The 27,971-nt window shown below is 37.5% G+C and overlaps 1 protein-coding gene and 1 non-coding gene across 2 annotated transcripts in view; one reads left to right on the top strand and one right to left on the bottom strand.

The window, feature by feature from the left end:
* Nucleotides 1-27,971, top strand: part of PDZD8 (PDZ domain containing 8) — a 76,487-nt gene that overhangs the window by 26,575 nt on the left and 21,941 nt on the right. Inside the window, exons 2-3 of the mRNA XM_043926033.1 lie at nucleotides 824-949; nucleotides 15,784-15,886. Of these exons, the coding sequence (XP_043781968.1) occupies nucleotides 824-949; nucleotides 15,784-15,886 (229 nt within the window). The remainder of the gene's footprint in view (nucleotides 1-823; nucleotides 950-15,783; nucleotides 15,887-27,971) is intronic.
* LOC122709769 lies at nucleotides 4,458-4,580 on the bottom strand. Its single transcript, XR_006345731.1, has one exon. It is a non-coding gene; the product is annotated as a small nucleolar RNA SNORA26 (small nucleolar RNA).

The following is a 27,971-nucleotide window of genomic DNA, read 5'->3' as shown; positions in this document are numbered from 1 at the left end:
TCCATAAAAACCAAGAGTATTAACAATGAACATGTAAAGACCTGAATAATTCATAGGTAACGGAAGTGTTATGTAGTCTGGGCTTTGATGAGGTTAAAATAGCTTAAATTCTGGTTATGCCACTCACTGTGTAATGTTGAACAAATTCTTTATCCTTTCTAACCCTCACTTCATCTGGAAAGGGAAGCTAGTAATATTGCTCACTCAGGATTGTAAGCATGAATAACATACAAAGCATGTAAAGCTCTTAGCACACTGCCTGGCAAATAGTAAACATCTCTGATAAATACCTTTGCTGCTGTAAATTGTTGTTGTGTTATTATTTATCATTATCTGGAGAATCCCAGGGACGGGGGAAGCCTGGTGGGCTGCAGTCTTTGGGGTCGCACAGAGTCGGACACGACTGAAGTGACTTAGCAGCAGCAGCAGTACTGATCACTATCCAGTTGTCTTGTTTCCATGGAACAGTGCATTCTAATTTTGATCTTGTTACTGCAGGAACACTTCCCATCTGGTCCAGGATGAATCTCTCCTCCCCACTCAAGTTTCAGAGCCCACTGATTGGCCTTAGATTTTCTTTAACGTTCTTCTCAGAGTCTTGCCTGGTCAATGAGGGCATGCCAGAAAAACCAGGAAGTTTTGACTGCTGCAAAGAAAGCACCATTTACAGCCAGTTGTGAGGGAGAGTGGTAAACTTCGGTTTTATAATTTAGGTATTAGGTGTTTTGTTTTGTGTTGTTTTCCTACAGGTAAGTTTTGTTACTATGCTTTAAAGTGTGGTGTTTATTATTCAGAAATTTAGACTTATCTTTACTTTTGTCAGGTATAAGCCGTTTTTCCCATTCCAAACCTTGCAAGGATTTGAGGACGACGACGAAGAGTATATCCATATACAACAATGGGCACTTACTGAAGGCCGCCTTAAAGTTACATTGCTAGAATGTAGCAGGTATGTTCTTTGTTATTACTACATTAGAGGAAAGAAGGTATACCGAAAATGTACGTGAGCAGTATCTGCTTGTTCCCCTCTGTGTTAATTTATATTATATTATCTGTAAATTCTTTAATGGTAAATTTCATAAGAGTAGTCCTTTCCAACTTATAAAAAATATGAACTATATTTTAGAAAGCATACTAATGGGGGGAATCATTTGTCCTGCAGTAATTTCCAGACTTCTTAGGTACATAATGCTCTGTTGGCATATTTCTTACTACCTGTTAGAAAGCTGTTCATAGCATAACAGTTTTGAAAATTGGTTTGGTAATTAAAAATACCCTGGAAAGTTGGAAAACCAGACTTGTAAACCCCTGTGATTCTTAAATTTTAGGCTGAAAGGGAATCTCAGAAATAATCTGGCCCAGCCTTTTTATTTTTCCATCCCTATAGTTTAAGCTATGTTTATACTTTGCTTGAACTACTTACTACATTAGCCTCCTTCCTTATCTCCTAACATTGGTTACCAATATGTCAACCAGAATAAGCTTTTCAAAATGCATATCTGATTGTCCCTTTCCTACTTAAAATTCTCTTGATGGCTTCCCCATTCCTCTTAGACTACAGACCCAAATCATTACCATGACACGCGTGCTCCTCTTTACCTCTCTAGTTTCTTTTTGTACTCAGCCCCTCACTCACAGTGCTTCAGCCAAAAAGGCCTTCCTAAGAGAAGAGGATGGCAGATTTTTTTCTCTAAAGTGCCAGATAAGTAAATAGTCTAGGCTTTGGCATTCACGTGGTTTCTTTTGCAACTACTCAACTCTGCCTTGTAGTATGAAAGCAGTCATAGATAAGACAGTAGGTAAATGAATGGGCCTGACTTGACTGTGTAACCATAAAACTGTATTATATGAATTTTATAATTTTTATGTGTCATAAAGTTCTTTTGATTTTTTTTTTTTAACCATTTAAAAATGTGAGAACTATTGGTAGCCCACAGGCCATAGAAAAACCAACAATGGACTGGGTTTGGTCCATGGACCATAGCTTGCCATTCCCGGCCTTAGGTATTTAAACATACCAAGCTCCTTGTGTCTATTGCTTATGGCTTTTAACCACTAGCTATTGTTGTCTCCTTTGCTCACCATTCTTTTGCTGTATCTGAGATACTGCTCACCTAAAGCCTTGGGTCAGTCTTGAACCCGACTGCATGAAGGCATCAAGAGAGTGTAGTAAGGCATTGTTTAGGTCTTGCTGAATTGAGGCAAATGATACAAAGAAAAACATGACAATTTGTGAAGTATATGTATCCTACTTTATTTTAATAAGGACCTGTATAACGAATCTCTGAAAGAATATACAAGAAACCAGTAAAGATTTTTATGGGGAAAAGGTGAAGGAAACTGGGTTAATGATGATGGACAGGGGTGAAGGTGGGAGCCAAACTTCTCATTATAAACTTTTTTTGTATTGTTTGATTTTTGTGACTGTATCACCTTGTCAAAAAATAATATAAAGACCAGTACTTCTGGAGAGTTGAAGGAGAAAGCATGGACAGTAGTTCATGTTCTTATGTTAGTACTTGTAGGCTTGGGTTATATAGTGCCAGCACCTTCCACCGGGTGACAGCTTAATCTTGGGAACAAGCACGCTATCTCAATAGTTTTTTAGTCACTATGGTTACAAACCTGACCATGTAAAGCTACTCAGTGTTGTCGTGCTGTGTATTATTCACACAGTTTAAGGAGTACTTGACATTGTTAATGGAGGAGAGAATAAAGTACTATTTTCAACTCATCCTTGCTTTTTTGTCTTTGTGTTGAGAAGTCAAAACATTTGTCTTATTTTTATTAAAATCTTTTTTACATTATTTTCTTCTAAACATATTTGTTAGTATAAAAATAGAACTCTGAATTCATAGAGCTTCCAAGTTTCTAGGATTCACATTAAAGGAAAGATACTATTATTATCTCAGTATTTTAAGTTTTCCCCCTACTGAATATAAATTCATTTTGTGTGGTTTATTGTAATCTCTAAAATAGAAAGTGACACTCTAGAAAAAAACAGAAGAACAAATAACAATGCCCCCCTTTTTGGAGGAAGAACAAAAAAATGCTTATTGTTTATTTCAATTTTGGAAGCCTAAGGCTTAAGAGCTCTTAAGATATTTTTACCATGACTGCTTCACTTAGTAATGTGAAAAGTTGTTGTTCAGTTGCTAAGTCATATCCGACTCTTTGTGACCTCATGGACTATAACATGCCAGGCTCCTCTGTCCTCCACTATCTCTTGGAATTTGCTCAGATTCGCATCCATTGAGTCGGTAATGCTATCTAACCACCTCATCTTTGGCCACCCACTTCGCCTTTGCCTTCAGTCTTTCCCAGCTTTAGGGTTTTTTCCAGTAAGTCAGCTCTTTACATCAGATGGCCAAAGTATTAGTTTCAACTTCAGCATCAATCCTTCCAATGAATATTCAGGGTTGATTTCCTTTAGGATTGACTGGTTTGATCTCCTTGCTGTCCAAGGGACTCTCAAGAGGCTTCTCCAGCACCACAGTTCAAAAGCATTGATTCTTTGCCACGCACCCTTCTTTATGGTCCAACTCTCACATCCATACATGACTACTGGAAAAACCATAGTTTTGACTACATGGACCTTTGTTGGCAAAGTGATGTCTTTGCTTTTTAACATGCTGTCTGGATTTGTCATAACTTTCCTTCCAAAGAGCAAGCGTCTTTTAATTTCATGACTGCAGTCACTGTCAGCAGTGATTTTGGAGCCCAAGAAAATAAAATCTGTCACTACTCTTCCCCTTCTACTTGCCATGACATGATGGGACCTGATGCCATGATTTTAGTTTTTTTAAATGTTGAGTTTCAAGACAGCTTTTTCACTCTCCTGTTTCACCCTCATGAAGAGTCTCTTTAGTTCCTCTTTTTACTTTCTGCCATTAGACTAGTATCATCTGCATGTCTGAGGTTGTTGACATTTCTCCTGGCAATCTTGATTCCAGCTTGTGATTCATCTAGCCGAGCATTTCATGTGATGTACTCTGCACAGAAGTTGACATTATACAGCCTTTTCCAATTTTGAACCAGTGAGTTCCGTGTCTGGTTGTAACTGTTATTTCTTGACCTGCCTACAGGTTTCTCAGGAAACAGGTTAAGATGGTCTGGTACTCCCATCTCTTAAAGAATTTTCCACAGTTTGTTGTCATACACACAATCAGAGGCTTTAGCACGGTCAGTGAAGCAAAAGTAGATGTTTTTCTGGAACTCCCTTGCTTTCTCCATGATCCAGCGAATGTTGGCAATTTAATCTCTAGTTCCTCTGCCTCTTCAAAACCCAGCTTCACATGAGAAGATTTGAAACAAATAGAAGAACATTTTATTTTATTTTTTTTTTCGCAGTAAGTTTATTTATTTATTTGTTTTTTGAAGGTCAAGTTTAAATTTAATGACTTTGGTATTAACTATACACATACTAGTAAGTGCTAAGACTTAAAATCTTCCGATTCAGTTGTGACTCCAGACAGGATCCAGAGAGGAGTTCTAAAAATCTCTTCTCTGAGTTTTATGGAGACTTTCTTTACCCTCCTGTGTTAGCCTCTTAAGGCACTGCGTCAGCCTTAAAAGGGCACTGGAAAGGGCGATAGAAGAACATTTTAGAATGATCAAAGTTTTGAAAGAGCATAAACCAATTAAGATTAGAACATATCTGTAGACCACTTGTGTGTGTATAAAATTGTTCTAAATTAGCATGCTATCATGAGTTGAAGTTTCTTGGATTTTTAACATATAGGCATGCATATTCACATTTCTCCTCCTTGAGACCTATTTAAACATGTCCAAGTTACAGTGTCATAGGGATCACTCAGCATTATTATGTTCGTGCATGCTTAGTCTCTTAAGTTGTGTCAGCCCATGGACTGCAGCCCGCCAGGCTCCTCTGTCTATGGGCTTCTCTAGGCAAAAATACTAGAGTGGGTTGCCATTTCCTCTTACAGAGGATCTTCCCAATCCAGGGGTCAAGCCTGCATCTCCTGCATTGGCAGGCAGATTCTTGACCACTGAGCCACCTGGGAAGCCCAGTGTTGTTACAGTTTTAACTTAATATACTGTTAAAATTTTTATCTTTTGGTTGCACTGGGTCTTTATTGCTGCACATGGGCTTTCTCTAGTTGCAGTGAGAGGGGCTACTCTTTGTGGCGGTGCATGGGCTTCTGATTGTGGCAGTTTCTCTTGTTGTGGAGTGCAGGCTCTGGGCATGTGGGCTTCAGTAGTTGCGTCACACAGGCTCAGAAGTTGTGACCTGTGGGCTCTAGAGCACAGACTCCGAAGTTGTGGCACCTGGGCTTAGTTGCCCCGTAGCATGTGGAATCCTCCTGGACCAGGGATCGAACCCATGTCCCTTGCATTGGAAGGTAGATTCTTATCCACTCTGCCACCAGGGAAGTCCCCTAGCTTAATATTCTTTTAAATGCTTGTTTCTTAAGCATTTTTGAACTTGACCTTGAATCAAGTAAAATATAACTTTAATAATGTTTTCCCGAAATCCGTGAAAGAATCATACTCGTCACCCACACACAGTGATGGCTTTCTGCAAGGATTTCTTAATTTTTTAAACTTTATTTTGAAATGATAAAGTGGTTCTCTGTGAGGATTTTTTTCTTTCTTAACTTTATTTTGAATTTCAAGACTTCCAGAAGTCTGTGTGAAGATTTAGCAATTGTAATTTGTTGTAATTTAAGAGTAAATTTTGCCAAAGAGGAAACAAGTTAGAAGTATTCATAGTAAACTGTTTACTGAAAATAACGGGAGTTGTATAGCTGGAAGCTTTATGCTTCAGAAGGCAACGCAAAGTAGAAATAATCCTGACTTTTGAGTTAGCAAGTGCTATGTTCACATCCTGGCGATACGCTTTTACTGTCTGTTACATGTTCTTGGGCAAGTTACACATCTGTAAAAATGGACAAGTATGCTGCTTACTGGTAATTGTGATCAGAGATAAGTAAATAAACTATAGTGCCTGCTGCTGCTGCTGCTGCTATGTCATTTCAGTCGTGTCCAACTCTGTGCGAACCCATAGACGGCAGCCCACCAGGCTCCTCTGTCCCTGGGATTCTCCAGGCAAGCATACTGGAGTGGGTTGCCATTTCTTTCTCCAATGCATGCATGCATGCTAAGTCACTTCAGTTGTGTCTGATTCTGTGCGACCCTATGGACAGCAGCCCACCAGGCTCCTCTGTCCACAGGATTCTCTAGGCAAGAACACTGGAGTGGGTTGCCATTACTACACGCTAAGGCTTCAGTAGATGTAACTTCTGTTGTTATGCCTTGATATAATCATTCTCATACTTATCAAGAAAAAAATCTTTATAGAAAACTGGGTTTTTTGGACATGTAGTTGTGAGAACTGGAATTTGAATTTTATTAATTTGAAAGGGTCCTGCACTGTGAAGGGAAGTTGTTTTCTAATTTATGAAATACAGTTTTGAATTTCCCAAATAAAGCTTGGGAATGGAAACATAGTTGTGTTTGTAAAAATTGGTTCTTACACCTTGCTTTTATCAAATGTTTTAGAAAGCGAATACAGTCATTCTGAAGTTGCCTCTTTTTTATTGCATTGACTAAAGTTAGTTTTTTAATCACAGAAGAACTCAACTGCTGTGTTTGTAGTACTGCTGTTAGAAGACTAAATTATTTCACATTAGTGTTGCAGTCGCTAAGATTATTAAGATTATTATTTTTAAATTTATAGTTCAGCTTCTAAAAGGATTTTAGATACTTTGCAAAAGAAAATAATATTCCCATGTGCAGTTAAGTAGAAGATAAATTAGATCAAAAACAGCCTTGTAGAAAAGAGATCGGTTTTCTGGCAGAGAAGGAAACTCGATGGATGGGTTTTTTTAGTTTTTAATCTCTTGATAAACCATGCCTGCTTTTCAGGGGAAGAGAGATTCTGATGTCAAATTCTAGAAGGGATTTGTCCCTACCTCTCTGTATAAAAGATATTAAACAGTGTAGTGGGCCTCATCTCATCTCTTCTCTCTTTTGTTTTCCTGGTTTTAGCACCTGGTGATATTTTTAAGAAACGAGCTAAGATTATAGTCAGTGAAAGCGAAGCCTGTAAAGTTTTGTCGTGTGACAGTTCTGTACTCTAAAGCAGTATATTTAGGATAGACTGTCCTTATTATAGATAGTTCTAATTAAGGTCAGTTCTTCACTGAGTCATACTTACAGTATTGTAAAGCTTCTGTTTTCTCAGCACCTTTTAGAGTGTTGTTTTGTTTTACTGGGTTCCAAAAATACATCATTTAAAAATTTTTTAAATGTTAACACAAATGCAGAAAAACCATAGCCCTTGGCATTCTACTTTTATTACCAAGAGTTCTCCCTTATCCCATAATTATCTGTTATCAGCATGCACTCATGGATTCTTATTTTTTTCAATGGTTATAATTCCTTACCATGCTTAATTATTTTGGTGCCTAAATTTTCTCAGATGTAGCTTCTTGGAGCCTCTTCAAACTGGCTCCTATGTGCTTGTGACATGACCTTGTCTTTTTTCTTTGCTTTTCTTTTTCTTGCTGCTGCTTCTTGAAAACTGGACATTGGAAATAATGAGTTGTAGAAACTCCGGTTTCTGTTATATTCTGGGATGATTGATTTTATGTTCTAGAGGGCAGTTGACTTTCCTGTTCTCAAGTTGCAAATTGTTGTCTCCTTATTCTTGCCACCTTTCCATCTTCCTAGCAACAGCATGTTTCTGTTCTCTATTTTGTCTTCCCACTACTGCCGTTTTGGACTGGTGTCCCGGAGTCTCCTCCTTTACATAGGAGTCAGCCAAGGATTTGAGCAGAGATGGAACTTACCCTCTCAGTGGTTTCTTTGCTCCTAGGGATCACCCCATAATTTCTAGCTGCTCTGTCGGCTTTGCACGCCATCCTCTGATAGTTAAAACCCATAAATCTTCAACTTTCTGCTGCATGAACTACACCACCATTTTCCTGCAACTCTAGCCCTGAGCGGTGTAAACCCCAAGCTAGTAATTTATACTCCTTCTTGAAATTTTTTGAAATTAGACTGTCCTCTGGCTTCTCTCTGCTTTGGTTAAGTTTTCTTTGCCTTTAAATGTGTTTTTACAAATCTTTTTATCCACTTTTTATAACTGCAGTCTGTTGGAGAGTTTGTGTGACCACCTTACCACTGTTACCTGAAGTACTGCTCACCTGGTTTTGTTTTAGATGTTGTTGACAGGTTTTGCCTTTGTTTTGCTTTTGTTTTCCTGATTGTTCTCTGTGCTTTTATGGGAAGATTTTGGGAGACTCAAAACCATGCTATCACTACCACTATCCTTCTAGAACCAGAAATACATATTTTTACTTAGATTTTTATAAGGCAAAGGAAAGGGTTTAATTGTGTGATTAAACAAATTTGAAATAAAATCAGCTGGTCTTGTTTCTTTTATTAGAGGCAGCTTTGACATAAAAATTTGGCAGAAGGAATTAATACTTTTAAGTAGCGTAATATCCATATTATATGGTGAAGTGTTTAGTTCTTCCATAGAGAAGGCTATTAACATGGAATTTTGAAATTCATTTCAAACTCATGAGCTATTTTAAAAGTTAAAACCAAAGATATAATTCTAGCTTACATTTGTTTTTATTCTTCCGTTTATTTTAGGATTGAGTTTGAGTACATTCACTTGTTTATTTTTGACTCAAGTGGTAAAAAAAAAAAAATTATCTACAGTAAATAATGCTAAATATTGTTTCCTCTCCTAAGTAGTTGGTAAATAAATGTTCCTTATAGTCTGCATTTATTTTAATATTTGACAGTTTTATCTTTTTTAAAAAGAGAAGATATCTAGCTAAATTTGAATATATTGGGGGGCATGATTCCACAGTTACCTTTATTGTTGTTAATAGCATTTACTTATTATCTGCAATTTACATACACACATATATATATGGTAGGTACTTTGCATTCATTGTTTCAGTCCTCAGAACATCTTCATGAGATTAATAATATATGTTTTATAGATGAAGAACTGAGATCCATGGGTTACTTGCTTAAAACCACATGGCTGGAATTTGAAGCTAGGTTTGTTTGACTTCAAAATCCTTCACTCATTCTATCTTCATAGTCTTTTTTTTTTTAGCTTGTTGAAGAAAATTTTGATTCTTAAATTTTTCAATTGTGTTAGAAGTATATAAATTTTGGAATTTTTTTTTTTAGTCTGTTTGAAGGCAAGTCATTTTTTTAAGTTACCTTTTCAGGAAGATCTTGAGATGTAGAAATGTGTATTAATAATGAAGCATCATGTATATAAAGGCTGGAGGAGAGATAAAAGGAAGTTAGCTCAAACATGAGATATTTAATTTTCTTTAAGGGAAAACTTCTACTCAAAGTGAGCTGTTGAAAAACAAGAATTACTTGACACTGTTGCTGAATATCATTCCTCGAGTTTTTTTTAAAAGCTATGTAGATCTGTAACAATAATGGTCTGTAACTCTGAATTTGGACATATAACTCCACAAGATGAACTGAATTCCTAGAGATCTTATGCCTATGCCTGTATTTATTTAACTGTTTAAGTTCCTCTAGCAGTAAGAGATAAATAAATAAAATAAAATAATTGAATGATGTTTCCCTTTGTTTCTATACACTTCTCTGGGATATAATTAAGTAATCTTCCCTATAGTTAGGTTGCTTTTGACTAGAAGCAGGCTTCTCAGAATATCCCAAATTTGGAGTTCACTTGCCCTAGGTTTATGTAGGTATTCTTTTCTTCCCCTAGTTCCTCTTCCCTAAGATTATTGTGTTGGAAATAGTATTGTTTCTTTTGTAATTGTATAGGCATATTTCCAGAGCACTGCAATAAAGTGAACATGATGATAAACCAAATCACATGAATGTTTTGGTTTCCCAATACATAGAAAAGTTATGTTTACACTATACTGTAGTCTATTAAGTGTGTGATAGTATTATGTCTAGAAAAAATGTACATACCTTATTATAAAAGACTTGATTACCAAATGATGCTCACCATCATCTGAGCCTTCAGTGAGTCATAAACTCTTTGCAGGTGGATAATCTTGCCTTAATGTTGGTGGCTCCTGTGACTTACCAAGTGTGGCTGCTGAAGGATGAGATGGCATGGTAATTTCTTAAAATAAGACAACAGAGAAATTGGCTGCATTGATTGACTCTTCCTTTCACAGACGATTTCCTGTAGCATGCAATTCTGCTTGGTAGTGTTTTACTCACGGCAGAACTTTTTTCAAAACTGGAGTCGGTGCTCTCAAATTCTGCCACTGTTTTATCAGTAAAGTTTATGTAATAGTCTAAATCCTTTGTTGTTATTTTCAAAAGTCAATTGAGTTTGAAATAGTAAATGCTGGAGAGGGTGTGGAGAGAAGGGAATTCTCCTACACTGTTGGTGGGAATGTAAATTGGTACAGCCATTATGGAGAACAGTATGGAGGTTCCTTAAAAAACGAAAAATAGAGCTACCATATGACCCCGCAGTCCCAATCCCCGGCATATACCTGGAGAAAAGCATGATGTGAAAGGATACATTCATCCCCGTGTTCACCGCAGCACTATTTACGGTAGCCAAGATATGGAAGCAACTTAAATGTCCACTGACAGAGGAATGAAATAAGATGTGGTACATACATTCAATGGAATACTACTCAGCCATTAAAAAGAACGAAATAATGCCATTTGCAGTAACATGGAAGGACCTTGAGATTGTAAGACTGAGTGAAGCCAGTCAGAGAAGGAAAAATTTTACATGACATTCCTTATATGTGGAATCTAAAAAGAAATGAGACAAATGAACTTAACAAAATAGAAAGAGACTCGCAGACTTTATTGAGAGAATGAACTTATGGTTGCCAGGGGGAAGGGATACGTAGGGAGTGTGGGATGAATCTGAACACACTGCTATGTTTAAAGTGGATAATCAACAACTACCTACTGTGCTTAGCACAGGGAACTCTGTTCCGTGTCATGTGGCAGCCTGGATGGGAGGGGTGTTTGGGGAAGAACAGATAAATGTATAGGTGTGGCTGAGTCCCTTCTCTGTCCACCTGAAACTATCACTGCATTGTTCAACTGAAATAAAAGGTACATTCACAGATTTTTTAAAAGTCAAACAAGTTTGCCTTCTTCATGGTGCTGCAAAATAATTACATAATAGCATCAAAGATCATTCATCATAGATCACCATAACAAATGTAATGGTAGTGAAAAAGTTTGAGATAGTCTGAGATTTAACAGAACGTGACACAGACACAAAGTGAGCAAATGCTATAGGAAAGGAATGGTGCTGACAGACTTGCTCAACACAGGGCTGTCACAAACCCTCAATTTCTAAAAACTGTAATATTTACAAAATATAGAAAGCAAAGAGCAGTAAAGCAAGGCATGGTAAAACAGGTATGCTTGTATACCTCTACTGCTATTTCATGTAGTAAAACAACTGTTTTCATGCTTCTGATATCTGAATAGCAAAAGAACTTAAGAAAATTAAGTACAAACCCAGATGACATAAAGCAAACACTGAGATAAAATGCCAGACTCCAGAATATTTCAGTGTGGTGTTGGCATGCTATACACTTAAATATGATACTTTCAACAAATGTGAACTGTGACATGAACTGTGGTCAGAAAAATAAAAATTCAAGGGTATTATATCTGAATTTTCCCTCTCTTTGCACCATGATGCCATAACTGTCAATCAAGTGCTTCTGATGAACTTATTAAAGATACCTGAAGGTGACATTAAGATAACACTTGTTTTCAGAAATTGTTGTTTATAGTGTAGATTGCATGGTAAGAGAAATTGAAGGCCCAGAAACAAATTAAGAGGTGTTATAGGTTAAAAGTGAGGAAGTAAGTTCTTGAAATACATGTATTAGTAGAAACAAAAAGGGACAAATGGTATAACTAGGACAGGATTTAGTGAGTGACAGAATATGTGGGTGGGTGTAGGTAGAAGAAGCCAAGGAATGTTAAGAATTTGAGTCTAGGAGAGTTATGATCTCATTGAACTTTGATTTGGTCAAGTGTTGGTTATTTTCTAATATTAGAGGTTATAAAGTTCAAAACAAAGTTTCTCTCTTCAGGACTTGTGGGGGAAATAGTGACACTTGTTTCAGAGGGAGAAGAAGGTACAATTATCAACACAGTCTGATTTTAGAACATTGTTGTCCCTGTCACAGAAGCTCCACACTGATTAGCAGTCAATTCCTATTCCCCCTAGTCCTCTTCCCCCAGACCTTATGTAACCAAGAGTCTTTTGAATTCTTATTTTTCTGACCACAGTTCATTTCACAGTTCACATTTGTTGAAAGTATCATATTTAAGTGTATAGCATGCCAACACCACACTGAAATATTTTGGACTCTGGCATTTTAACATAGTGTTCGCTTTATGTCATCTGGGTTTGTACTTAATTTTCTTAAGTTCTTTTGCTATTCAGATATCAGAAGCATGAAAATAGTTGTTTTACTACATGAAATAGCAGTAGAGATACACAAGTATACCTGTTTTACTACACCTTGCTTTACTGTATTTCATAAATATTGCATTTAGGAATTGAGGGTTTGTGACAACCCTGCATCGAGTGACAACCCTACATTGAGCAAGTCTGTCAGCACCATTTTTTCTAACAGCATTTGCTCACTTTGTGTCTATGTCATATTTTGTTAATTCTCAGAGTATTTCAAACCTTTTCATTATTATATTTGTTATGGTGATCTATGATCATTGATCTTTGATGCTACTTTTGCCTCTATAAATTTGCTTATTTCCAGACATTCCATTGGAGAAGGCAATGGCACCCACTCCAGTACTCTTATGCCTGGAAAATCCCATGGACGGAGGAGCCTGGCAGGCTTCAGGCCATGGGGTCACTAAGAGTGGGACACGACTGAGCAACTTCACTTTCACTTTTCACTTTCGTGCATTGGAGAAGGAAATGGCAACCCATTCCAGTGTTCTTGCCTGGAGGATCCCAGGGACGGCGGAGCCTGGTGGGCTGCCGTCTATGGGGTCTCACAGAGTCAGACACGACTGAAGTGACTTAGCAGCAGCAGCAGCAGCAGACATTCCATAGAGTATGGAATCTTTTGTGATTGGCTTTATTCACTTAGCTTGTTTTCAGGGTTTATCCATATTGTAGCATGTGTCATCACTTCATTGCCTTTTGTTACCAAATAATATTCCATTGTGTGTGTATGCCATATGCCATATCTTATTTACCTGTTCATGACCTCATGGACATATGGGTTGTTTTCACGTTTTGGCTGTTGTGACAAATGCTATCATGGACATTCATGTCACGTTTTTGTGTGAATATATGCTTTTATTTTTCTTGATTATATATCTAGGAGTAGAATTTCTGGGTCATATGTTAATTCTATGTTAACTTTTTAAGGAGCAAGTGACTACATCATTTTCCAACCCCTCCAGCAATGTGTGAGGATTCTAGGTTCTCCATATCCTCACCCACACGTCTCTCTTTTTAAATTAGCTATCTAGTGGGTATGAAGTGTATCTCATTGTGGTTTTAATTTGCATTTCCCTGATGACTAATGATATTGAGCATATTTTCATGGGCTGATTGGCTGTTTGCATGTCTTCTTTGGATAAATGTCTATTCATATTCTTTGTCCATTTTTTCAATTGGGTTATAGTAGGTCCTTATGAGACACCTGATCCGCACATTCTGTGGATGGTCTTTGCTTACTTGGAGGTATCCTTTGAAGGAGAAAAATTTTAATTTCAGTAAAGTTCCATTCACCTATTTTTTCTTTTGTTACCTGTGCTTTTGGTCTCCTGTTTTAAGAAATTGTTGCCTAATTAAGATCACAAACGTTTGCTTTTATGTTTTCTTAACAGAAATTTATTTTCTGAAACAAAAAAAAATTATTTCTTATCACACATTTAGTCCTGTGGCTTACTTTTTGGTTAATTTTTATTACGCTTTTAAAATTTTAAAAAGTGTTGTCAAAAATATAGAATGACTTATGATTTCAGGGAAGGATTGCAAGAATTATGCTTTCTCATTCCTGAATCCTGTAATACCTGTTGAGAATTTGGGAGTACCAGATGGTGCATCGGAGAAGGCAATGGCAACCCACTCCAGTACTCTTGCCTGGAAAATCCCGTGAATGGAGGAGCCTTGTAGGCTGCAGTCCATCGGGTCACTAAGAGTCGGACACAACTGAGCGATTTCACTTTCACTTTTCACTTTCATGCGTTGGAGAAGGAAATGACAACCCACTCCAGTGTTCTTGCCTGGAGAATCCCAGGGATGGGGGAGCCTGGTGGGCTGCCGTCTATGGGGTCATACAGAGTCGGACACGACTGAAGCGAGTTAGCAGCAGCAGCCGCAGATGGTGCGTAGCCTTCTCTGGATTGACAGTAAATCCTTCAGGTAGTTTGCTCTTTTGAACAGATGGTGGCAGCAGAGCTTTGCTGAATGAAAATTATCAATTTTTAAGCCTAGTATTTTTGAATTATGAAAATTTTTAATACTCTTGGCAATAAATTGTTAGGCAGTAAGTTTAAATTTCCATTTAAGATTAAAAACTATTTAAATTTAGGAACTTTTTTGCTATGAGTTTATACTGGCTTTTCAGTTTATGAAACCAGTTTGTGAGGTATGGGCCTGGTTTTCTTCAGTTCTCCAACCTTAGGACACAATTTTCTCTTAGTACTCTAAGGTCTTTTATCCACTTTTCTTTCATTATCTCACTCCTATCCCTATGATCTTTGTGTAGAGATAAAGTAATAGAGCAACAGTCAAAATGGTGATTAATGCTAAAGCTATTCACAAACTTACTCCTAAAACACATTGGCAGACCCACATTCAGACTTAGGAGATATGTAATAAGAAGTTGAACATGTCGGTGATGGTTTTTTCCTTCAATAAGAAAAACTGCTTTATATCATCTCAAGATCGGATTCAAGATTTCCTTTTTAGATCTAAATATAAAACAGTAAAATTAAGTGGTGCAGTTATTCTGTGACAGTTGTTTTCAAGTTAATAGAAATAGTAAACATGTATTGAGCACTGACTGTTCGCTAAGTGTTAGTCACTCAGTCGTGTCTGACTCTTTGCGACCCCATGGACTGTAGCCCACCAGGCTTCTCTGTCCATGGAATTCTCCAGAATCCCATGGAATACTGGAGTGGGGTGCCATTTCCTTTTCCAGACTGTTTGCTAAACACCGTGCTGAATGCCTCATGTGCCTTGTCTCTTACTCTCACAACAGCTTCTTCTAAGAGGTAAGTTACTGTTTTTGGCCTGAAGTTCCCAGAGGAAGACATGAGTTTAGAGAAGTTAAATAATTTGCTCAAGTCACATTAGTGGATGGAAGGGATGTGTGTGTGTGTGTGTGTGTGTGTGTGTGTGTGTGTGTGTGTGTGTTCATAAGCAACCATATTATTCTATTTTATGTGTGTTTAATTTTTACAGAGATGGTATCATACTATTATACATGCATCACTTTGCAACTTATTTTTAAAATTCAACAGCCTGATTTGAAAATCTATAGCATTTGCTACTATGTGTAGATATCTGATCAATTTGTTTACCTCATGAATAAATACTACTTTCTTTGAATAAGCTGCTTAAAAACAGCTTGTCCTAGAGTTTCATCTGATTTTTCATTTTATTTCACTTTTCCACTAGAGCGTGTACCAAGTGTTTAATTAAATTTTTTCCTCTGTTAACAGTATTAATTTTGGGTATAATGATCGGGAAGAAAAAGTTTAATACATATAACTGGTATAATAGTCTCTATGTTTTGTTTTATACTTCAGGTTACTTATTTTTGGATCATATGACAGTGAAGCAAATATTCATTGCACACTTGAGCTGAGTACTGGTGTTTGGGAAGAAAAACAAAGGAGTTCTATTAAGACGGTAAGATAAATTTGCTTAGTTTTACATCTGTATAAAGTTTATATTCTATAAGTGTTTTTTCATATTTCTGTATCCTTGAGTTATTTTTAGTCATTTGCAAATAATTATGAACAGCTCTTATTTGTTTTGTGGTAATGCATCCATAATAAAATGAATCACATAAAGGTATAACATTAATTGCTTGCTTGCATCAAAAACCTTGTCTGACTAATTTTCCTTTTGTAACTTTAGTCGTTTCATAGTTGTGAGATCAGAGTGAGATAATTCTGAAAACATTGAAAAGTATGTACATTCAGAGCATTCACTCATTCATTTATCGGATATTTTGTGAGCACTTAATTTGTACCAGGCACTGTGTTAGCTGCTGGGGAAACAGTCTCTTGTCTGACAAGAGACCCTGTTTTTGTTGTGCTGTCCCAGGGTTTGATATTCGTCTGCCTGTATAGAGAAAGAATTACAAGAGGACAGGGGTAAACCTGCAGAGAGATCAGATCAGTTAAGAGGCATTTGGGGAGGCACTGGCTGCTTTAACTAGGTGGCAGTTAAGGCAATGGAAAGAAGAGGATGGCGTTCTGCTTCCTTTTTTGATCTCTCTCAAAAGAAGCTGTCACCGAAATTGCAAAGAGTTTGAAAAAACTGTAAAAGCATTTTAAAAATATTTTAAGTGCTATAATTAAAAATAAAAACAGTGCTTTAATCTCATTGTTTTATTTGAACATGTTTGTGTTCTTTGGGTTCCTAAATGAGTAAAAATTGTCACTAGTTATTAGCTAATTTGTTTTCAAAGTTGAGTTGGTGTTTTTGAATGTTCTGCATAGCAGTTTTAGTAGCAGTTATGTCTTGCTTCTTGGAATTTGCATAAATCTAGTAGTCTGCTAAAGATTTTAGAGCATTTATTCAAGATATTGTCTACAAAATTTCTTCATTAAGCCCATGAAGTTACATGAGAATAGAATCCCAGAATTTTATGGCTGAAATAGAAAAGAAAAAAAAAGTCAGTGTCCTAAAGGGACTCTCAGACTTTAAAAAAAAAGGTTTATTTAGTTTACTAAGCACATACTATTATGGATTTAGTAATAATAAAATGCCAAGAGTGCTTTTGGAACCCCAGACCTCTCCAGAGTTACTTTTAGTCTGTTTTAAGGTAACATCAGTAGTTTTTTGCAGGAATAAATTATTGTGTTTTTAAAGTTGTGTTTAATAAGTTAGATATTTAGCTGTTCCCATTTAACTCTTGGTGGCAGTATAACTAATCCTATGATTATTTTTTGGTAGCCAGTATTTAAGAAAACTCCTCTTTTGTCTTCATTATACTGGTGAATAAGTACTTTTGAACTGTACCACCTAGCTGTTTCACAGTAGTAGTAAGGGTACTTTTTGGAATTTCTAGGATAGTCTGTTATTCTTCATAGCATTTTTAAAAAGACAGTTCTCAATTTTTTAAACAGATACATAAGCATATTACCATGCTTTCAAAAATTTTGACTTTTAATGGTTATGTGGTATTTTTATGGATGTGCCTTTGACTTTTGAATTGTTGCCAGCTTCTCTGTGTAGTAATTGTTATGAACATTCTTACATAAAAAAATTGAGCACTGTGGAATTCTTTTGGAATAGAGTAATTTCAATGAGTATAGGAAAGGAGGGAGAAATAAAGCTGAAAAGGGAGGATGGGCCCCCAGAGTTTGAATGTGTGAAAGTAATTGGGAGAATTGGATTTGGGACATGGGAATGCAGCCCATAGGGTTGCAAAGAGCTGGACAGGACTGAACGACTGAACTGAACTGAACAGAGTGACAGGTTTTTGTAGGAAAACCTCCCCTTTCTCTTGTGGTTGTTCATGCCACCTTTCCTTTGTTACATCTCAAACAATTTGAAGCAACTTCTCAGAGAAAATAGCCAGGTTTACATTTTGTTCTCAAATAAATAAATACGTGAAAACCAGCATTGTTTTGTCTAGATATGAAAGGGTCCTAATTTGCCGTTGCTGTTGGCATTTTCAGTTTCCTTTATTATATTTGCAAAGATATGAGATTAGACAGCTTTAATATTTTGTAGCAAAGGTTACTGAGACTTTAATCTTGAGTCATAATTTTAGATCTTAGCATATGTCATAGGTAGTTTTGGAGAAGGAATTCTAGGTTAGTAATTACATCTGGTGTCAAACATGGCAGCAGCACTGCAGTGTCTCCAGGCATTAAATCACATGTGTCTGAATTTAATAACCCTAGGGAGCAGAATCACAGTGTTTCTGAAGACTACATAAAGCATTACAGAATAGGATTTGATCATTTGAGATACATTGCAAATTTGGCTAGAAAAAAGTATATCATTAAAAAATAACTATGCTAAAAAATATTGAAAGAAACTTAATTACATGTTTTAAATACTCCTTTGAGTTTTTCAAACCTTTTTTAAAGTGTAATTTACTTTATGCTCTTAAGTTGGGTACGATCAATAATAAATGGAAAGTTTTGAATTTGTGGTATTTACATAGATGTTGTAGCTGGGGGTGGAAGTAGAACAGTTGTAATGTAATAGCTGTGAGTCCTAGCTAAATCTAATGAATAGTGGCTTAAGCAAGAAAAGAACTTAATTGTCTTGTGGAATTTTTCTTAAATTGGGATGTCAGAGAATAATTGAAAAGAATAATTTAATAAATACCCTGCATAGAACCTACTTCTACCTTATTAGAAATCTGAGGAAAGTTTGGATCAAAATCAGACACTCAGTTCAGTGCTGTTTGTTAGCTTATTTGCACAATAAAAGAGCTCATAGGGTAAATGAAGTACTCTGTGGTAGCATTTGTTCTTTAAAAATAATAAGTAAAGATTCCTCATCAGATAGAATGAGGAATAAATTTGAAATTAGGCTTAAACAAAAATTAGAGGATCATCTTGAAAGTGATGACGGTGTCAATACTAAAAATGTATTTACTTGCACCAAAAGAGACAGGACACTTTATGATTTATTTCATCTGTTGCGCTATACAGGTTTGGTGATGATAGTTTGCTTCTCTTTTACTAAGGAACAAATTTAAGAAGTTTTCAGATTTTAAAAAAGTTTGAGGCCATATTTCAGTAGGAAACGATGAAGACAACAGTATCGCTCAGCTCTATTGGCAATACAGCTAACCTGACATCTGTTAAACATGGGACGTCGCAGGTGGCGCTAGTGATAAAGAACCCACCTGCCAGTGCAGGAGACCTAAGACACACCGGTTCGATCCCTGGGTCGGGAAGATCTCCTGAAGGAAGGGCGTGGCAACCCACCCTGTATTCTTGCCTGGAGAATCCCATGGACAGAGGAGCTAAGCAGGCTATGGTCCATAGGGTTGCAAAGAGTCAGACATGACTGAAGCAACTTAGCACATACACATATTAAAATGTTGATCACACATAATCATTATTGTGTGCATGTAAAGCAAACAGATCTCATAAATGTCACTTAGACATACATGGTTTTAAAGAAAAAGAGATCTTGAGTCTTACCCTCCCAGAACTGGAGTTCACTCATCCTTGACCACCCACTTGCTTTACCCTTACTCCCGGACGTAAGATAGGTTATCTGTAAATGCTCTTTTCTTTTGCTCTCTCTTAACTATCCTGTCTGTGCCATCCATGTCTTCTCTTCCATCAGTTATCCAAACTGCCACTGGAGTCTTCAAACATTGTTTTATTCTTGATGCAGCATGGAATTCTTGAGGCCATTTGAGGAGAAGAGAAGAAGGCACCATGAAAATGAGCTGTGGAACCTCTGAATGTGGAAATTCTGGGGTTGAGGGAAAAGCAGTGGCAGCCTTTTGGCACCCGGCTGTCTGGTCTAACTTTCCCTTGTTCTCCATTTTGAATAAAAATATGAAAGGAGTTTTAATTTTTAAAACAAGCTTTTTAATGTACATTTTTGGTACTAACCCTATTCCCTCTCCTACCAGCCTACCAGACTATGCCCTGAGACCCGTGATAGCAATTGTCCCTTGTAAGATTTAAGTTTTCCCTTCTCTAATTAGAGATAGAAGGCTAAAAATCTAAATAACTGTTAAGGCAGTCCATCCACATAAATATGTCACTATCAAACAGGAAGAAAGAATACTGATTTCTTCCTTTGAGGTGATGAAGAATTAGCAAGGAATCTTCTCTGGATATGTAGTAGATGGACAAAAGAGAGCTACTGTTACAGTCACGTGTTCAGTATGAAAAGCAGAAGCACTTAGTGTCTTATGTAGCCCAGTGTGTAGATACCAGAGGGAACCATTAAAGACATTAGGAGATGTCATGACATTTCAGATTTGTCTGAAAAATAAGAAGTAATAAATTTCTAAAAAGCATTCAGCTAACCACTTGGAGAGAGTCCATAAATAAGAATTTGAAACTCTTAATCAGAACGAATATATTCCTTTTAGAGGGTTATGTGTTGTCAGCTGGCAACTTGAAATTGGCCATTGCTCTAAGAAGGGCTTTAGATAGGATCAGCCACATCCAAAATCATGAAGTCAGAAGAAGTCATCTGGAGTCTAGACTTTATCTTTTTGTTTTATTTGATTGGTACTTTTCCTTCTCTCTACTACCACTTCCCTATCAAACCCTCATTTTTTGAAAGGATTTGATTCTGAGAGATAATTTATATTAGATTCCCTTCCATTTTCTTTTAACCTACCCTTAGAATTCCCCAGTTCAATTCCTGGGTCAGGAAGATCCGCTGGAGAAGGAATAGGCAACCCACTCTAGTATTCTTGGGTTTCCCTTGTGACTCAGCTGGTAGAAAATAACGCCTGCAATGCAGGACACCTGGATTCGATCCCTGGGTTGGGAAGATCCCCTGGAGAAGGGAAAGGCTACCCACTCCAGTATTCTGGCCTAGAGAATTCCATGGACTGTATAGTCCATAGGGTCTCAAAAAGTTGGACACAACTGAGTGACTTTGATTTTGACTAGAATTAGAGAAACATTTGAAGAGACGATGCCTACTTTCTAAGAACTGTCATTGTAGGGAAAGAAACATGTAAACCAAATATGTCACATAAGTAATACTTCACAGTCTACGAAATACTGGATTCTTTTACCATATACAAAGAACCAAACTCTTTTTGCCCATAGGATCTGTTCTTGTTCCCTCAAATCCCACTACCTCTTAACAAAATTAGACTGTGTGTGGTAATCTGATAATTAGGAGACAATTTGGGAGTGATGTTAGTGGGATTATTTTAGACCAGAGGCAAAGAGAACTCTGAGACTGTGGGGAGATGGAAGTTGAGTGGAAGAGCCTTCATAATAAGGTCAGCCATGTTTATTTGCCAAAGATTGAGCCTGATAATCTGCCTTATTCTAGAGTCCAATGAGTCTGCTACTGGAGATTAGTGGAGAAATATCTCCAGAGAGAATGAAGAGACAGAGCCAAAGCAAAAACAGCACCCAGTTGGGGATGTCACTGGTGATAGAAGCAAAGTCCGATGCTGTAAAGAGCAGTATTGCATAGGAACCTGGAATGCTAGGTCCATGAATCAATGCAAATTGAAAGTGGTCAAACAGGAGATGGCAAGAGTGAACATCGACATTTTAGGAATCAGCGAACTGAAATGGACTGGAATGGGTGAATTTAACTCAGATGACCATTATATCTGCTACTGTGGGCAAGAATAATACCTTAGAAGAAATGGAGTAGCCATCATAGTCAACAAAAGAGTCCAAAATGCAGTACTTGGATGCAATCTCAAAAACAACAGAAGGATCTCTGTTCATTTCCAAGGAAAACCATTCAGTATCACGATAATCCATGTCTGTGCCCTGATGACTAATGCTGAAGAAGCTGAAGATGAACAGTTCTTTGAAGACCTACAAGACCTTTTAGAACTAACACCCAAAAGAGATGTCCTTTTTATTATGGGGGACTGGAATGCAAAAGTAGGAAGTCTGGAAACACCTGGAGTAACAGGCAAATTTGGCCTTAGAGTACAGAATGAAGCAGGGCAAAGGCTAATAGAGTTTTGCCGAGAGAACGCACTGGTCATAGCAAACACCCTCTTCCAACAACACAAGAGAAACTCCTACACATGGACATCACCAGATGGTCAATACCAAACTCAGATTGGTTATATTCTTTGCAGCCAAAGATGGAGAAGCTCTATACAGTCAACAAAAACAAGACCGGGAGCTGATTGTGGCTCAGATCATGAACTCCTAATTGCCAAATTCAGACTTAAATTTAAGAAAGTAGGGAAAACCACTAGACCATTCAGGTATGACCTAAATCAAATCCCTTACGATTATACGGTGGAAGTGACAAATAGATTCAAGGAATTACATCTTATAGAGTGCCTGAAGAACTATGGTCGGAAGTTTGTGACATTGTACAGGAGACAGTGATCAAGACTATCCCCAAGAAAAAGAAATGCAAAACAGCAAAATGGCTGTCTGAGGAGGCCTTACAAATAGCTGTGAAAAATAGAGAAGTGAAAAACAAAGGAAAAAAGGAAAGATATACCCATTTGAATGCAGAGTTCCAAAGAATAGCAAGGAGGGATAAGAAAGCCTTCCTCAGTCATCAGTGCAAAGAAATAGAGGAAAACAATAGAATGGGAAAGACTAGAGATCTCTTCAAGAAAATTAGAGATACCAAGGGAACATTTCATGCAAAGACGGGCACAATAAAGGACAGAAATGGTATGAACCTAACAGAAGCAGAAGATATTAAGAAGAGGTGGCAACAATACACAGAAGAACTATACAAAAAAGATCTTCATGACTCGGATAACCACGATGTTGTGATCACTCACCTAGAGCCTTGACATCCTAGAATGTGAAGTCAAGTGGGCCTTAGGAAGCATCACTATGAACAAAGCTAGTGGAGGTGATGAAATTCCAGTTGAGCTATTTCAAATCCTGAAAGATGATGCTGTGAAAGTGCTGCACTCAATATGCTATCAAATTGGAAAACTCAGCAGTGGCCACAGGACTGGAAAAGGTCAGTTTTCATTCCAGTCCCAAAGAAAGGCAATGCCAAGGAATGCTCAAACTAGCACACAATTGCAGTCATCTCACACACTAGTAAAGTAATGCTCAAAATTCTCCAAGCGAGATTTCAACAGTATATGAACTGTGAACTTACAGATACTCAAGCTGGATTTAGAAAATGCAGAGGAACCAGAGATCAAATTGCCAACATCTGTTGGATTATCGAAAAAGCAAGAGAGTTCCAGAAAAGCATCTATTTCTGCTTTATTGACTGTGCCAAAGCCTTTGACTGTGTGGATCATCACAAACTATGGAAAATTCTTCAAGAGATGGGAATACCAGACCACCTGATCCGCCTCTTGAGAAACCTGTATGCAGGTCAGGAAGCAACAGTTAGAACTGGACATGGAACAACAGACTGGTTCCAAATAGGAGAAGGAGTACATCAAGGCTGTATATTGTCACCTGCTTATTTAACTTATATGCAGAGTACATCATGAGAAATGCTGGGCTGGATGAAGCACAGGCTGGAATTAAGATTGGCGAGAGAGACGTCAATAACCTCAGATATGCAGATGACACCACCCTTATGGCAGAAAGCAAAGAAGAACTAAAGAGCCTCTTGATGAAAGTGAAAGAGGAGAGTTAAAAGTTGGGTTAAAACTCACCATTCAGAAAACTAAGATCATGGCATCTGGTCCCATCACTTCGTGGCAAATAAATGGGGAAACAGTGACAGACCTTATTTTTGGGCTTTCCAAAATCACTGCAGATGGTGACTGCAGCCATGAAATTAAAAGACGCTTACTCCTTGGAAGAAAAGTTATGACCAACCTAGACAGCATATTAAAAACCAGAGATGTTACTTTACCAACAAAGGTTCGTCTAGTCAAGACTGTGGTTTTTCCAGTAGTCATATATGGATGTGAGACTTGGACTATAAAGAAAGCTGAGCGCTGAAGAATTGATGCTTTTGAACTGTGGTGTTGGAGAAGACTCTTGAGAGTCTGTTAGACAGCCAGGAGATCCAGCCAGTCCATCAAAGGAAATCAGTCCTGAATGTTCGTTGGAAAGACTGATGTTGAAGCTTAAACTCCAGGCCACCTGATGTGAAGAATTGACTCATTGGAAAAGACACTGATGCTGGGAAAGATTGCAGGCGGGAGGAGAAGTGGATGACAGAGGATGAGATGGTTGGATGGCATCACCGACTCTGTGGACATGAGTTTGAATAAATTCCGGGAGTTGGTGATGGACAGGGATGCCTGACGTGTTGCAGTCCATAGGGACGCAAAGAGTCGGGCACGACTGAGCGACTGAACCGAATGATTCTTCCTCTACTTCCAGTGTGAAGGTTAGGGCCACTGAGTACAGGAAGCGTTTTGTAGAAGATGCATTTTGCATTTTGGAGAAAATGCAATGTATAGGAAATCTTTCCTGTCTAGTATGAAGATGCTAAACAAACATATAAAAGAAATGGAAACAGTAAATGCATTCTCAACTTTCAAAAAGCTTTTGATGAATATCCATACTATAGGTTCCCAAATCATCTAATTACTAGGAGAATATTTTGTTACAGATTTGTCTTAAGGATAAGAAGAAATGGTAAAAATGACCGATGTAATATCCTGGATGATTGAGTTCAGGATTTTGAAGAGTTTTCACAAACGATCTAAAATAAAATAGCGCTCTCCAATGGAAATAAAATGCATGCCACTTAAGTAATTTTAAATGTTCTTGTAGCCACGTTTGAAAAAGTATAAATTAGCCAGTAAACAATTTTAGTAATCTTTTATTTGACTCATAAACCTAAAACATTGTCATTTCTGCATAACATAAAATTTAAGGAGACTTTTTTTAATAGTCTTTGAAATCTGGTGCATATTTTACAATTACAACAGACCACAATTCATCCTAGCCACATTTCAAGTGCTCAGCCACATGTGACTACATCTGACAACACAAATGTAGAGAAAGCAACTCAGCTTTGCACATGTCATTAAACTTCTAGAATGTGCCCAGTTAAGAGGTACAAAATTGAGAACGCACTCTCAGGACAAATGTGTAAGAAAGAATTCCAAACTGTGCCTAAAATATGTGAAATCTAGGTTCCCTAAAGAAATAGACAGTTATATCATTGTACCTCCAAAACAAGACAGCTTTTCTTTAGAGTGAGTGTCACAAATTGAATATGCTTATTTTAAAGCTATGAAATTCTCAGAATAAGTTTTTTACATTTCTGGTTTCTATAATACTACAAATTTATATTTGCTAGATAAGCTAGGGAGAAAGAACTAAACTTTACATGGAAGTGAGGTAGCCATATAAAGATAAATGGATGGGAAAAAATTAATGTTCTTCAGCTGAAAAGACAAATGTGGGTGAATGATTAATGGAAGAATATAAATATAAAAAGTAAACAATAGAATGATCAAATTTATGGAGTCAAGGAACTAAGTCTATGGGTCTGTGAACGTAAATCTCGTAGCCCTGATGATAATCAGATGATAAATGCTAAAAGAAGGGTAATTAAATGGTCTTTGGTAATACTGCACATTATGTACTTGCTGATAGACTTTGCAGGAACTCAAATATGTTCTATTCTATTTACTCTATGTGTCCTACACCTATTAGAATTCCTGGCATGTTGCAGTTGTTCGGTGAATGTCCTGGGAGGGGACGAGGAGGATTGGTGGCCTTCATGGCTCCATACTTCTCACAGGACACAAACGCACTACACTTATACCTTCTGCTGGAAAAATTTGCTTGATGCTCCAGCCTGTAACCTCTGCTGATAATATTATACGTCCTCCCTGTGTTCCGCAAGAGCTTCTAAAACTCCCCACAACTTAAAGGGAAATAAGGCTAGTAAAATTTAGATTCCACAGTGTTTCTTCCAAACTTTCAGCATGACTTAGTCACATTTCTGTCTCCTTTCTCCCTTCAAGTCTATCTCTGATGTATGTTTTAAGCAAATAAAAATATTTAGGTTAAGGATAACCACAGAATGAGATTTACTGCTCAGTATTCAAGAGGCCTGCTTTTTAGAGTGAGGAGTTTACAAATATGGCACATAATAGTATAATGGCATTATTAAAAATATCAGAAGAACTTCTTATCCAATGTGTGTAGTTCAACATATCCTGAAATAAAATGACTGGGATCTAAAATATTACTTACCTCACTTCTTTCTCAGTTTTGGAGAGTTTTAGTTCATGCTGAATATTATTTGTCCATGAATTGTGTGTACATACAAACTGTCGAAAAGAGCTCCCTAAAGAACTGTGATTTTAAGTAAGAACATAAGAGACAAATTTACAAACACATTAAGCTAGATACTTCAGAGTTGGCATTTTGGTGTGTTTGTTTAAGGCCAGATGCCTTGCAGATGGTATTTTTTGGTGCTCCTGTTTAACCATTTGCCATTTGCAGTCTTAATCTTGTTGAAAGGAAGAGAACGATTAAAACAAATAAAGCTTTTTTGAAAATGTCAGTTTTTATGAAAACACTGCTTTAGTTCCATTTGATAATATTTATGAATTCAATATGGACTCAGTGAAATTTTAACCATATATAACCCTCTATAATTTGGCTTCTTAAATAAACTAAATACCTTTGAACTTTAGTAGTAAACCCTATTTGGCATTTCCACTCTTAAGTTCATCTTGGTTAGAAATGAAGGATGCAATTTTCTGTCTCATGTTTTCTGTGTTTAATATGATTGTGAAATTCTGTGAAAAGAATAGGAACTTAGGTTAAAATACAGAAGTATCTCCAAATCAAGTCAGTATAAAGCATTGAGTATGAGAAAGAGGAAACTGAGCATGAGGTGCAAGGCGATGACAATGTGGTCCTTTCCTTCAAGGAGGAGGAGATAAGATCAGCAATATAGTGAGCATACCTGAATATTCATTGGAAGGACTGATGCTAAAGCTCCAGTACTTTGGCCACCTGGTGCCAAGAGCTGACTCATTGGGAAAGACCCTGATGCTAGGAAAGATGGAAGGCAAAAGGAGAAGGGGGCAGCAGAGAAGGACATGGTTAGATATCATCACTGACTTAATGGACATGAGTTTGAGCAAACTCTAAGAGATGGTGAAGGACAGGGCAGCCTGGCTGCTGCGGCCCACGGGGTCACAAAGAGGCGGACAGGACTTAGCGACTGAGCAGCAACAACATGATGAGCATCAGTATTCCTGTTGGCACATGCATGCTCTAAGAGAGTTTCATAATAAAGTATAATAAGGCTCCATTGGAGGGTAGATAGCTTTCTTTTGGGAAAACCAGGAAAGAATATTTTGAGGTGACATTTGAGCCAAGCCTCACAGTATATGTAGGATTTTGAAATGTAATAGGGAGAGCATTTCGGGTAGAAAACATGAGGTAAATTCAAATAAATAGTATGAATGTTTGAGCATGTTTAGGATACATTGGGGACTTCCCAGATGGCACTAGTGGTAAAAAAAAAAAAAAAAAAAAACCCCCGCCTGCCACTGCAGGAGACATAAAAAGACGTGGGTTTAATCCCTGGGTCAGGAAGATCCCTTGGAGGACAGCATGGCAATCCACTCCAGTATTCTTGCAACCCATTCCCAGTATTCATGGGAGAATCCCATGGACAGGGGAGCCTTGTGGATTACAGTCCATAGGGTCACAGAGAGTCGGACACAACAAGCAACTGAGTGAGTGAGTGAGTGAGTGAGTGAAGCAGCTGAGTGAGTGAGTCATCCAGGTTGGCTAAAGAATTTGGTAATGCAGGTAGAGCATGCAAAGCAAGAGTAAAAGCAGTGGGATCATGTTAAATTTGACTGTTAACTCCCAGACAGCAGTTACGGAGGCTTTTAAAATGAAACTGATGTCATCACAGTCTTGATTTAAACAGACGTGGCTCTAACTTTGAGTCTTAGCTGTTTCACTTATTGGCAGTAGGATGCTAAAGTCCCCAAACCTATCTCATTCACAAATATTTTATTTGTCTCTTAAATACTGCTCAGTCGTTTCCAGTTATTTGTGATCCCATGGACTGTAGGCTGCCCAGCTCCTCTGTCCAAGGGATTCTTCAGGCAAGAATATTGGAGTGGGTTGCCATTTCCTTCTCCAGGGGAACTTTGCTACCCAGGGACTGAACCCAGGTT

The sequence above is a fragment of the Cervus elaphus genome, chromosome 15, assembly GCF_910594005.1.
Source record: "Cervus elaphus chromosome 15, mCerEla1.1, whole genome shotgun sequence".
NCBI classification, from domain to species: domain Eukaryota; kingdom Metazoa; phylum Chordata; class Mammalia; order Artiodactyla; family Cervidae; genus Cervus; species Cervus elaphus.
Note: the sequence above shows the minus strand (reverse complement) of the source record. Positions and strands in the feature narration are given on the sequence as shown.